Here is a 13,094-nt window from a genome sequence, read left to right on the forward strand (position 1 = left end):
TAAAAAAACTGCTTATCAGAAAAGAAATCATATTTTTTTCATAATATAATCCAAATGCATAGCCTTTGGGAAAGTGAGAACATACCCAGTAAGTATCATACAGAATTGCCAACAAATGAACTACTTTGACCTCCTGTAAGCAACAGAGGGCTTCCTTTAGGTCATCTGCCCAGCTCTAGACAGCAAGGAAAGTATGCCCACCATGAGATCCTACGCTCAACCCTCCATAGTTCCATTCAGTACGGTGCCAGGGCAACCAAGGTGAGATGGTAACAGTCAAGTGGTACTTGCAGCCTGCTCATTTGGCAGCTCTAGAAATTGTTTTGTAACAAGCAAGAAGAAAGGTTTTCTTGTCCCCCCTACTCCCAATAACAAGCTCTTTTGCAAGTGCGCTGAGAAAAATTTCAAGCCATTCCAGATACTGGCTGGCACCAAGTAGCAGCACGACCAGACAGGTTTCCACTTTTCCTGAACTGTTACTGCATAAAACACTCAGAGAACATGGTGATGCTCATTCTAACAAGTTACCACTTTGGTTTCTAGCCCACTAGATCTTCTAACCAAGGCACTGCAAACTTCTGGGTGCAAAGAGGAAATAAGTGATGCAAAGTACTACTGGGCAGAATCTCCATATGCAGACCAGACTTCACTACGCAGGGCAGAACCAGATGGTAGGATTATATCAGCATAGGATGACCTGGGTAAGTTTGCACCAAAGCTGCATCTTCAGCACAAGGAAACAGCTTTTAATTGAAATGGCATTTGTTTGACCCTCCTGCACTAGGCTCCTTGGAGGAAGGCAGGCACAGCTGTGCAAGTGCCACTCACAGCTGCCACCTGAAGCAGATCATTGCAAACAAGAGGCAAACCCAGTTGCCACTGAGGCAACATTTGTCAGCACTGCTTTGATGAGGTTGCAGCATTAGTATGGTTTATCAAGAGGTAAGCACTAATGCATCTACAGCAACCAGCTCTGATTAACAAAGATTCCCAAACAGTCCCCAGGTAGCACACCATTTTGTCCTCAAATCAACATGAAAGTTGACAAGGATTTGGAGATATGTCTACATTTTGCCCATTTACTTCAGAGAAAGCTTTTCAGGTTGTACAAGGAGTATTTACAAGTATTGCCTCAGAAGCCTGTATGGGATATAAGCTGTCTGAACAGAAGTGAAAAAGTTCAAGTCTTCTTTGGAGGAAGGCCCTCAAAGGACCCTCCTGTCCAAGTTCTTACCTCTATAGTCATGAGTCAACTGCAAAGGTACATTTTTCATTTAGAAATAACTATGAAGTTTTTCCACAAAAAAGAAAAAGGCCCTATTTTTTTCCAGTATTTACTGAACCTTAATGCCATTTCTATTTATTTAAATAACACTGCTATCTAAGTATGTAGTTCACTGCAAATCTATTTCAAAATCTACCAATATTAAAAATTAAAATCCAAGAACCTTTCCTTCTTGACTGAATATACTAACCTCAATGAAAGACCTCCTGCCTTGCTTCCTATGCAAGTTATTTCTTAAGACACAGAACAATTCCTTCAACTGGACTGTCCCCTGAATAAAATCTGAAAAGATGCTATATTCCACAAGAAATCTCTCTTCTTGAAATTGTCTTTAAATGGACAGTTTGGGAGTGTACGTCTAGAGAAATCCTCAGTTTCCCATCCCCACCAAGAGTTGTTTTAGAAGACAGTGCTAACAACCAAGATTATGGTTGGTAAAGTTAATTTTTAACCTCAGTCCTAACAAGTATGTTTTAGCAACTACTTCTTTCGAGGAACAGCAAGGTATTCAACTTCTATGTTAGGTGTTCAGAAGAACCCTCTGAATCTGCTTAGCATGTATAGGTATTACTTAGAAATAATTTTGAGCCACATCACTACCCCACCCCACAGGATTTGAGATTCAGGACTTGTACCTCCCCCAAAACATGCAAGTCTGTCAAGCAAGTTGCAGTGTTGAACCCTCAGACTTTTGGCTCTGAGAGAAGAAGCATACATGAGAAGTTCACCATGCTCTATTACTACAAAATTAATTTTTGTACTGGAAGCACCATGAAGCAGCAATATTTTCTACTGTCCTTAGCACAGTTACATTTACACTCTGAATTCACAGTGAATGAAGACTGCACTTTTCCAAAATCTCCTTTACCAGTATGAGTAAGCACACTAGCTAACTCTAAAAAGGAGAAAAAACACAGAACAATCTATGCTTTGGTATCAGGTGTTCACTTAATATATAAGCTATAGAGTTAACTACTACCTTTAGAATCTAAATTTGCAAAATAATAGTGTGCAATACAAAAAGTACTTTCTGCATTGAAAAAGACAATTTGCATTCTCAGTAAAACTTTACCAAAAAGCTTGGATCCTTCAAAAGAAAGACCTGAAACCAAGTACTGAAAGAAAGAGAATTAACATTTAACTTTCCCAGTTTGCACATACTCTTCTTCTGACAGATTCCAGACAACATAAATCACACAGAATTGCTGTGCTCTGAATAGTTAAAAAAGCAGCAGAACACTAGGAGCCAAGACACCAATATGCTTCCTAAAAGCCAGACAAAAACATTTCTATTTGGCTTCTTTTTCTGTGTACTGGAATAGAATAGTAGCAATAAAAATGTCAGAACTGAGCTTCTCTTATAGAACACTATTTATACATTAATTTCTAGGTAAATATAAGCAACTGTTTTAAAAGCTACCTGTAAAAAAGTAATCTAGACTAAGTTATAAGGCTTCCAAAATCCTTTTCTGTAACACATGGGCGAGGATAGATTAGACACATATGGAGTTAGGGCAAATATTGAAAACATCTCAATCTTGGCCTGATAAGGACCTATCTTCATAACATGCTGAACTCCAGAAAACACAAGTGTGCAACAGCTGCCAATTATTTGCTTCTGTTAACTGACAGCAGACATAAGTTTGCATTCAGTATAGACTGGAAATTCAGGAAAAAAAGTTTGAGGCAAATCTTTTGCCTCTCTTCAGTCTTCCTTCTACATTAAAACAAGTGCAAATTTAGATTAGAACTAAAATTCAAATAAATGGAAAATCCAAACAAACAGTTTAATCTGAGTGGAATGTTCTATTGGCAACCAGGCTGCATTTTAAAGCTAAAAGTTTTGTTGCACCAAAACACCAGGAACAGTGGAGGCTCAGCAATACACTGCAATGGAAAAATCTTTCAGAAAAGAGGTTCCCCTCCTCTTCAAAAAAAAAAAAAAAAAAAAAAAAAAAAAAAACCAACGCCCGGGAAAAGCCTTGGGACTTATTTAATAAGTTTCCATTTTCAATTCCATTTGTTCCTCCTTTGAACAAATGTCATATTATTTCATACTGACCATCTAGGAGCTAAGAGATTCTTAACCAAATACTTATTTTGGAAAAAAAACAACTGTTTAAAAACAATTCAATAAAAAGCAAGAAAATTCAAAGAAAGGAAAGTTTAACTAAGAAGATGTTGCACTTTGAGACTCAAAACTTAGTCTCACAGGGACAGTCAGATGTTTAGGTAGGCAAAAGACTTGGCAAAAGACTTGCCAGGAAAGACCTGCAACTGAGAAAATCCTATTACTGACACCAGAAAGCAGAGGGAAGTGATGAAAACAGTTACAGTTTCCAATTAATTCAGAGGAAAAAAATACATTTTCAAAAGCACTGTGTTTTCTTCTAGCATAATGCCTGCATCAAAAGTTAAGTTCTTGTAGATTCACAAAAGGAACAGTTGTATCAGATTACATAATGTAAGTAGCAGTACATGCTCTAGCATCTCCTCTACTTTTTTAAAAGTTTGGTTTCTACACAAAGCTAGAGTAAAGAAAATGGTTAACTGCTTACCAGGTTTGAATAGAACGAAATCAGTTCACTTTCCTAACTCAGCTTTTGGCAGTGATCTAATCCAAGTTTCCCGGGAGAGTACACAAAGGAAAAGAGGAAAAAAAAAAATCAGAATCATTGGAAACATCAAGAAAGTGTTAAACAACAGAAAAAATACCACTTAACCTTTTGGATTTAATTCATATATGTAGCCTAAGTGAAGATTTCCATGTTTGACTTGATTTCTGAAGTGAGAGCTAAGCTTTTTTTCTTTCTTCTTTTTTTCTTCTTCCTTTCTTAAAGTGTAAGCAGTTTACTGGAATATCTGTGACAGCAAGCCATATTTTTGGAAATTTAAACACTCAGTATCCACAGGAAAATACACTCAAGCCTTTGTAACTATTTTTCTGTCCCACAATGGTATATTCCTAGCTGTGAAGTCAGAATCAGTACTTTTCCACTATGTTCATTTCAAAAGGAGAAATCCTGGGCTTAAGAGTAAGAAAAACAAAACAGCAAGAATTTCTTCAATGCTCACTTTGTGGTTGTGACAGCGAGACAATATAATCTTCCTTTAAACAAACTCTTTTGGTCCAACTCAATGAAAAACTATTTTATATAACTTAAGAGCTCATATACTTTTTATTTAATACTTTGCATACTAGTGTGCTAATTTCTAAATCTTCCCAAGTTCTGAGTACTTCTTACTTTGAATATCTATCTCCTCAAGATGTATAAAATTTCTCCATATGAGTAAAGAAGAATCCAAATGTATGCCAATGGCCCAAAATGAAGACAATTACTTACATATTAAAGAGGGAAACTAAATTATGAGAGCTTTTTAGAAGAGACTAGAAAGAAGTTAGCTTTTTGGCACAACAGAATTAAAGCAGAGAGTGGAAGGATCACTGCTACCCATACAACATAAGCATCAGAGTGAGAAAAATAATTTAAGATAAAGGACTAAGTTGACATTAGAATACATTAGTGTAGACTGGCCAAAGATCATCTCTAGCTAGGAGCTTAGAGTACAGTCAACTTCTTGTGGAATAAGCAGGAGAAAAAAAAAAGTCTAGAAGAGTTCAGAGTTCACATGACTTAGCAATTGCTAGATCAGGAGGAACAGATACTGTTGCCAACAAAGCACCTTCAAGCTCAAGTATTTCTGGTTCTGTAGATCTCTATTAGCTATGAAAAAAATTAAGCTTTTTTTTGTTTTAAGCCACCAGCACACATTCTGCTACTTACCTCAGTAGTAAACAAGAGATGAGAAGTTTGTGCTCAACCTCCTCGCCTTATAGCTTCCAAATTCAGTCAGAAAACAATCAAGCCAACAGCAAATGCCTGCTTCAATTTTCACTTTTTTGAAAACAAAAGCTCTAGTTATGATGCCCTGAAAACTGATTCACTAGAATCACAGTTACCCCAATCAAGTTATCCCACACAACTGTAAGAAAAAGATGAATAAGCAAAGGTTATTCCAAACAAGAATGCTATCCAGCTAGCATGGAAAATTATGGAAAGGGTCCAAACACAGGAACAGCATTAGAAGTGACCCAGATATCTTTCTTTACACCACTTTGAGAGCCTCCACTGTTTTCAAGCAACTCTCTATCCCATTCAAAGACATTCTCAGGGTCAGACAATTCTGCAGTTGACAAGGTTGAAAAAAGAAAATTTCCTTAAGTCCCTCTCAACAAATGGACTGAAGCTTTTGGAAAGCACAAAAGTAGGCTGAAGGAGGGAGGAGTCAGAAAACGGGATCTAGGAGTTATTGATAATTTCTTAACTTTAAAAAAATATACATATATGTTCACACCCCACTTCAGAACACTCCCTGACCTTTCAAGATTAAGTTTTCTGCCTTAACTTCTCCAGACAGCCTACCCCCTCCCCCCCACATACACACAAGTGATAAAGACCCATCATCAGTACTTGTTTACAATAAATATTGCAGAGGTACAGTTTGATTTTCTAAGTTAGCAGAAGCCGCAAATAAGACCTGTCATTGAAGTGCATCATGTCATTACTTCAGTATCTCTCCTATTACTGAGAAAAATATCTGAAAAAAAAAAACAAAAACAGACAAATGTTTTCTAAACTAGCCATCTGCCAGAATGACATGTGGCTTTTGAAGGGATCGCCCTACAATATATAATTAAATCCATTCCACCTAAGGGCTGGAAGAGACAGAAAATACTTTCACTCTGAACCGAATTCACAACAAAGATATGTTTTCACTCATTTTACACCAGAGTACTAAGGGAAACTGAAGCTGCGCTGGGTATCTGCATGATACAGGGAGACTAGAACGGCTCAGATTCCCCCTCCCCTCAGTGAGGAAACAATGTTTAAATTCTTAGGCCAGAACAGACCATAATTTTAATCTGAGACACCTTTCCACTGTGACTGGCCAACAGTAAGCATCACAGGGGAACATGTGTGACGTTGTCATGCAGTAGGACACAGTCAAATTAACCTAGACAAAAATCCCACCATCTAGCAGAACTGCCTAACACTTTGCAGCTATAGATTTCAAAGGTCACTGAAGAAAGTTACTTCTGTTGTGCCGAAAGGCTAAAAAGATTCAAGACAAAGTTATGAAGGGATTTATCAAAGACCGCAGCAGAAGCAGATGAAAGATCTGGAAAGTTAGCCAAAACCTTCTGAATTCCACTCTAACACCAGAGCCACCAGGCTAATCCATTTGAGAACAAGGAGTGTATCCTGAGGTTCACTCTTACTGCTCTTAACAAGCATACGTCACAGAGCTCATATACAACACAAAGGAAAGAGATAATGAACTGCAGTATGAGAAAAACCTAGCAATGAAACAGTTAATCAAGTCCCCTTTTGACCTCTGTGGACATGCACAAGGGAACTACTACTGCCTTCCCAGCAGAGGTTTTAGTTGTCCCCTGCAGTGCGGAGGAGCAAGGAGAGAGGGTGATGCCCGTTCTAGCTGTGGCTAGGTGCCTCCCTATCCTTTTGATATGGTTTGAATGAAACGAGCCTCCAAGCATTTTGCCAGGATTTGGAAAGGTAAGGAAGAAAAGGATTCCTTCCATTCCATGTTCCCTGCCAAGCCTAGGTCAGAGGCAGTGCCCAAAGATAAACAGAAAGGGGTCATAACATGAGAGGGAGCATAACATAGCTGGCTGCTGACATGGCCCTTCTCCTGTTACAGGCCGTACAGCCCTCTGCGCAAACTCTGGGACTGCTTGTTAGGTTTTTTCCCTAGAGCACTAGGCCTAAGGAAACAACGAAGTGCTCAAAGTCCTCCCAAGCCCACCTCTGCTTTTCTGCAAAGCGGACAGAGGCTCCAGACCATGAGTTCTACTGCTACGTATTTGGTAAACGCAGTCCTGCAAAGCAAAGGGAAAGCAGTTATGTGGCTCCTCACAGCAGTTACCAACACAGAAGACAGAAGAGAAGGCTGGAAGAAAAAAACATCCAGTCAGCAACATTCTCCCCTTCCCAGAGAGATAAAATAAATGTATCACTCCCAACTGATGTTTAAGAGCAGTTTAGACAAAGAGCTCTAGTGATGAACATAACTCACTCTTCCTGGACAGTCTACACCATTGCTTTACTATCCTAATTCTTGAAAAGCTTTCTGAATGTCCAATGCAAGTCTGCCTGAAATTTAGATCAACTGGTCATTCATCCTAGTTCGTGTTTCCTTCCTCTTTGCAGCAGTCTTGTCTTCTCCTCCAACCCCCATGTATTTGGGGACATCCTGCCTTAGCATTTTTAGCTGACCACCACCAATTCTTTCAACCTTTCTTCAAGAAAAATCAGAGCTCTAGAAGATATGATCCAAGCTCCCATCAGTTATCAGCATCATTTTAAATTCTACTGCTGCTGTCCAGGATTCTAATCCTCCCTCCCAGCCAGCCATCTGCAGTGCAACAAGCATATAACTCCATTGATCCAGATACTGAGAGTACTGCGCAGAACCTGTACTGCACGCTTGCTTCCATTTTAAAATCAAGTCTCTATAAACTACTCCGAGGGTGGTTTTCCAGCTAGCTTTACACTCACTGCAAAGTAACTTTTACACCATGGTTTCCTAGCTTGTTAATCAGAATACTGAGGACTCCAATAGCATCAACATGTTAACAATATCACTCTCGCTGTTGCACGAGACCTGTTGCTCCATCATAGAAGGAGCAGAAATGTTAGATTTAAAATAATTTATCCTTGATAAGTCTGTTTTGGCTGTTGCTCAACTTTTTTTTCTAGGAACTGAAAGTGTGTTTGATCACTGGCTTCAATATTTTTTCCTTGAGCTAAAGCTAAATTTATAATTTACCAGTTCCTCTTCATCACACCCCACTTGCCCCTTGCTGAAGATGTGTGCATTACTATCCTTTTTCAGTTTATTATTTCTCTCCACTATCAGCTCTGAGATTGCTTCAGATAGTTCTCTAAGACCTTTGAATGAATTTCATCTGGCCCTATCAGTCCAAAAATCTGTAGCTTATCCAAGTAATCTACAGTTTTTTCCTCTAGTCTAGGCCAAGTACTATTTACTATTTTGTCTCTGCTATTAACCACACAGTCTCCGAAATGGTTAATTCAGACCGTATAATCACCTCGGCTTTCTCAGCATCATCTGTTAATAATTCCCTATTCCATTAATCTGTGGGTCTTTTTTTTTTTTCTTGGTTTCTTCCATTATCCCTTCTAGCTGCACCTCATTATGTATTCGGCTGTTTTGTCCATACCTCCTACTGCACTTCATGCAAGTCTTCAACAACCTACGCTAATCTCTGATTTTCTTGGTTTCCTGTGTTTTATGTTTCCTATGTTTTAATGAAGAGCTCATGATGTAAGCAAAGTTCTTTTTTCCTTACTTTACTTTCTGCTGCAGTGAAACAGTGTGTTTGATACTACACCACTTCTAAGGAAAAAAGAAATGGATCTCAACTTCTTAAAGATTTACCTCTGATGAAGCTTTACAGGCAAATTCTAAGCTTGTTGACATCCATGGGTTTTATTCTACTATTCTGTCATCTCCTAACCTATGTAAGCTAACACCCTGCTGCCACTCCTGCAGAGCCTGCCTCCTATCTATACAATCTCAAGCCATTCCTCTCTGTTAGTCTAAAGACTATTTTCATGAATTCACAGACCTCAGTGGAGCAGTTAAGTCTTTTCAAGATATGCTGCATGGTAATGGGAGATTTTAACTATTAAAATAAAATTTTAACTAGTAAATACTTTGGATGATTCTTCCCCAGCTACTGACATTCACCTTGTATTAATATTACAGTCATATACATCTAAGTGATCTGATGGAGGCTGTACAGAAGAGTTTTAATAAACAGAGGTTAAGATCTTGCATTGCTGTTCTTTCCTCATATCTTTGTGTTGGTACGCAGATATCTAACATACTGGTTGGACTGACCCACTAGTCTGCGAGGTCTTGAGCAATATACTGTGAATACATGTAAAATACTGTAGATGCAAAAATATACGTTCATGTACACACACACACACTCCCACATTCTAGCCCACAATAAGAGATCCTGAATACAAGTCAAAGTGACAGGAATCTACATGAAACAATAATGCATTTTTTTTATAGATTCTGATACAGGCAATGCTACTTATTAATCAGACACAAAGAAGAAAGCTTACTTAGGATTTCACCATATTTCAGAGGAATTTTTCACTAGAAAAAGCCTCTAGAGTTTTTCTCTAGAGGCATGCTCAGAGAGATACCAAATTAGGGTCCTAAAAAGGAGCCATGTTGACAGTGGCAGCTGCCAAGCCTGCAGCTTACACCAGCTGTACGGTACATTCCACCAACTTGCTCCAGACATACAGCTGCAAAAAAAGCCAGCAGCAGAGCTGCTCACACCCAAATGTTTCTTGGTTACCTCAACAGTCAAGAGGGCACTAGACCCAGAAAGAAACAGCTACCAGACTGTGGTGGGATTCACATCTTGGATTTCCTCAATGACCAATCCTGCATGCATGCATGCATGCCAGGAAGACCAAAAAGCCCATTTCCCAAGTCTGCCTTCCACAAAGAAGCTCAGACTACCAATTTGGAATAGACTATCCCACAGGACAGAGAAGGTGGACAGCACTGGTTCCCAGGAGAATCTTTAAGTCCAAGGTTGCCTCCTTCTGCCCTGGGCTTTTCACCCTTTTATAGCTTGGATAGAGAATAAGGTTAAGATAGCATAGTGGTACATGCTGCTGTGGACTTAGAGAAAGATTGTTTCATATCCTAACACAGGAATATAAAGTAATACAATGAGTCCTGTAACTACTGATACTATTCTAAACAGGATTTCATTTTATTATAATATTACTAAGCTGTTTACCTTTAGAATCACTGCTAAAAGCTGCAAGTTCTATAGAATAATTACATTTTGCTAAATATTTTGCTTTATTTGCCACTTTCAGGGCAGAGATTTGAATAAAATTCCTCTTGGCCATGAAATTAACAGAAAATCATTTCATGCCTGAAAATAGTCCACAGTATCCAAAATGGAATGCTTAGATTGGATTGTTTCTTCCATGAATGCTGATCCAAAGATTATAAAGAATTTATGAGTATAATCTTAAGAACTAAAACTTGCCATTCTCAATTCAGAGAAGCTGTTAGCTTCTTAGGGAAGAGATACAGACAAGAGAGAAGAGTTACAAAAGCATCCTCTAAAGATTTTTTTAAATAATAATGTATTTGCTTTGACTTTTCTTAACTTGTTGCAAGAACATTCTTACAGCTTATGTACATATGAATGGTTTCATATTCATGTAGCTCTTTCACCCTTGTTATTATTAGTCAAGCCAGTTATGACCATGTGGTGTGAACTTGTACTTGCTATATCAAAAATGTAGTGAACTTTAACTTTCTACTAGAATTTTTGGCCCATTAAAAAAATGCTAACAGTTTCTAAACAAGACAAAATTTCACATGCTAGTAACTTCAGAAATGTTAACCTAAAGGGGAGTCAACAGATCACAGTTTGACCTCCTCCATAATTTAGGTCAGAGATCATCATCCACTTGGCCTTTGAGTAAACTCTGATAACTTGTACTCGATAAAAGCAAGCCTTTTCCTTAGCAGTCTGTTCTAGTGACTCTTAACAGGAAAGATGCTGATACAAAGGTGCCAGGTTAAGTTATCAATTTAATATTCAAGCTTTTTTTTTTTTTTTAAGCAATGTAATTGCCAAGCCTTCCACATAAACCATGGTGCATTTATAGCTTTTCTTGGCAAAATCTGCTTTGAGAAAAATGTTCCTTCCAGCCAAAATTGTATAAATTAAATTATACCGTATATAAAGTTTATCACATCATTGCACAGAATTGATAAGTTCTACAAAATAAAATAGACCTCTCTCAGCTTCAACAATCCAAAACCAGAACTTCTTCAAATCACTTCAAAGTAGGACAAAGCAAAAATGGAACTAGATATACTTTTTTTTGTATATAGGAAGTCTTTCCATATATTCCCCTACATTATTAAACCTGTTAATGTTCTCAGAGAAAAAGTACAATAAGCAGGAATTGGGGAATTAAATCCAAGAACAACTCTATGTATTCACTTGTGATTAAAAGAAATACCTCGGTTTCCTTTCCTTACTTTGCAGAACATAGTATTTTTCAGAAGTGATGCTGTATCCTTTGATACAAGTCCATCATCAGAATTTCAAGACATTTGCAAACCCTTCAGATGAGCAAGAAAACTGCAACAAGAGTAACTATACTTGGGTTGTAACCCATGGAGAAATTAAAAAAAAAAACCCAGTTTTGTTAGCAAGAAAGGTCAGCAAGTTTAATCTGCTATTGGCTAGATGCACTTGTGGGCTTTAAAAAACATAGTCTGGCTCTTACTATTTCCAGCGGAGAGACTACTTACCGATAAACAACAACAAAACAAGAATTTCGACAAGCTGTGCTTTAATAGTCTTAAAACTCACACACGTCTTACAAGCTCGAAAAGCTTCCCACACTTTTTTATATTTTTATTTGGCAGCCTTAAATGTTTATACCCAGATCTTTCCTGTATCAAGCGAACTGCTAATATCACAGCACTGGTAAAACGGAGCAAAACTAGAGAAGTGCATTTGGCATTTTAGCCCTTCCTTCTGGATGCCCCGCTTCCCAGCGATCAGCCAACTTTCCAGCTAGTCGCTGGCAGCCCTCGCACTGGATTTCTTCATGCATTTCGCCTCCCTTTCAGGCACTCCTTCCCAAACTTACTTCTTCGCGGGGGGAGCTCACTGCTGCACGAGCAGAGCTGCCCGCCAGCCGAGAGAGCAGGCTGCCGGCCCGGGGCCGCCCCCCGGGCGCCCCGCTGCGAGGGAGGAGCCGCACCCCGGCCCCGCGACAGCCGCGCCGCGGGCGCTTACCTGCACCCTGCCGAGGATGGCCTCGCTCCTCTCCCGCACGTCGCGGAAGGGGCAGCGCTTGGAGAGCATGAGCAGGCGGGCCAGCGCCGCGCTCAGCCCGTCCCGGGCGGCGGCGGCGGGAGCCAGGAGCCCAGTGGCGGCGCGGGCAGGCGCCGCCGCTGCTGCCGCCGCCGCCGCCGCGGCGGGCGCGACGGTCTCGCTGCAGCGGAGCACGGCTTGCCCGATGGTGTCCAGCGCGGCGGCGCGGGCGGCGGCGTCGCGGCTGCACAGCCCGTCCCAGCGCACCTCGCCCTCCCGCTCCTCCATGGGGCCGCTCGCGCGCTCCGGCTCCCCGCGGCCGCCTCAGCAGCCCCTGCGCGGCCACCGCATCGCCGAGCCGAGCCGCTCCCGGCACCGAACCCGCCCACAAAGAAAACAAACTCGGCGGCGGCGCGCAGAAAGCGCGGAGCGTGCGCCGCATGGGGGGCGGGCAGTCACTCCCTCAGCCCCGGCGGGCGCCGCCGCCAACCGCCGCCAACCGGCACCAGCCGCCGCCGCCGCGCCAGCAGCGCCGCGGGGGCTTCGCCTCGCCCGGCGGGGAGCGGGGCGGCCACCCCCCTGCGGCGCGGGCAGCTCCTCCTCCCCCGCCCGGGCACGGAGGGAAGGGGCCGACCCCAGCCCTGCCCTGCCCTGCCCTGCCCTGCCCTGCCTCGGCGGGACGGGGCGGCCCCCACCAGCCCGTCACCGCCGGGACAGGGCCGCCTCCGACCCCCGGCACACCCCTGCCCCGGCGGGGAGCGGAGGGGGAGGAGGGATCGCCCCGCCCAACAAGGCGGGGCCCACATGATGGACGCGTCCTCCTAGCCAATCGCACTTCAGCGTTCGCAATAGGCGGCCCAATCAGGGCGGGGAGCC

At 41.5% G+C, this 13,094-nt stretch overlaps 1 protein-coding gene across 1 annotated transcript in view; it reads right to left on the reverse strand.

Annotated features, from left to right (window-relative positions):
- Positions 1-12,894, reverse strand: part of SESN1 (sestrin 1) — an 85,591-nt gene extending 72,697 nt beyond the window's left edge. Inside the window, exon 1 of the mRNA XM_026119962.2 lies at positions 12,201-12,894. Coding sequence (XP_025975747.2) covers positions 12,201-12,506 — 306 coding nt within the window. The 5' untranslated portion in view covers positions 12,507-12,894. The remainder of the gene's footprint in view (positions 1-12,200) is intronic.
- Positions 12,895-13,094: the final 200 nt, after the last annotated feature.

This window comes from Dromaius novaehollandiae, chromosome 3 (assembly GCF_036370855.1).
Source record: "Dromaius novaehollandiae isolate bDroNov1 chromosome 3, bDroNov1.hap1, whole genome shotgun sequence".
NCBI lineage: Eukaryota > Metazoa > Chordata > Aves > Casuariiformes > Dromaiidae > Dromaius > Dromaius novaehollandiae.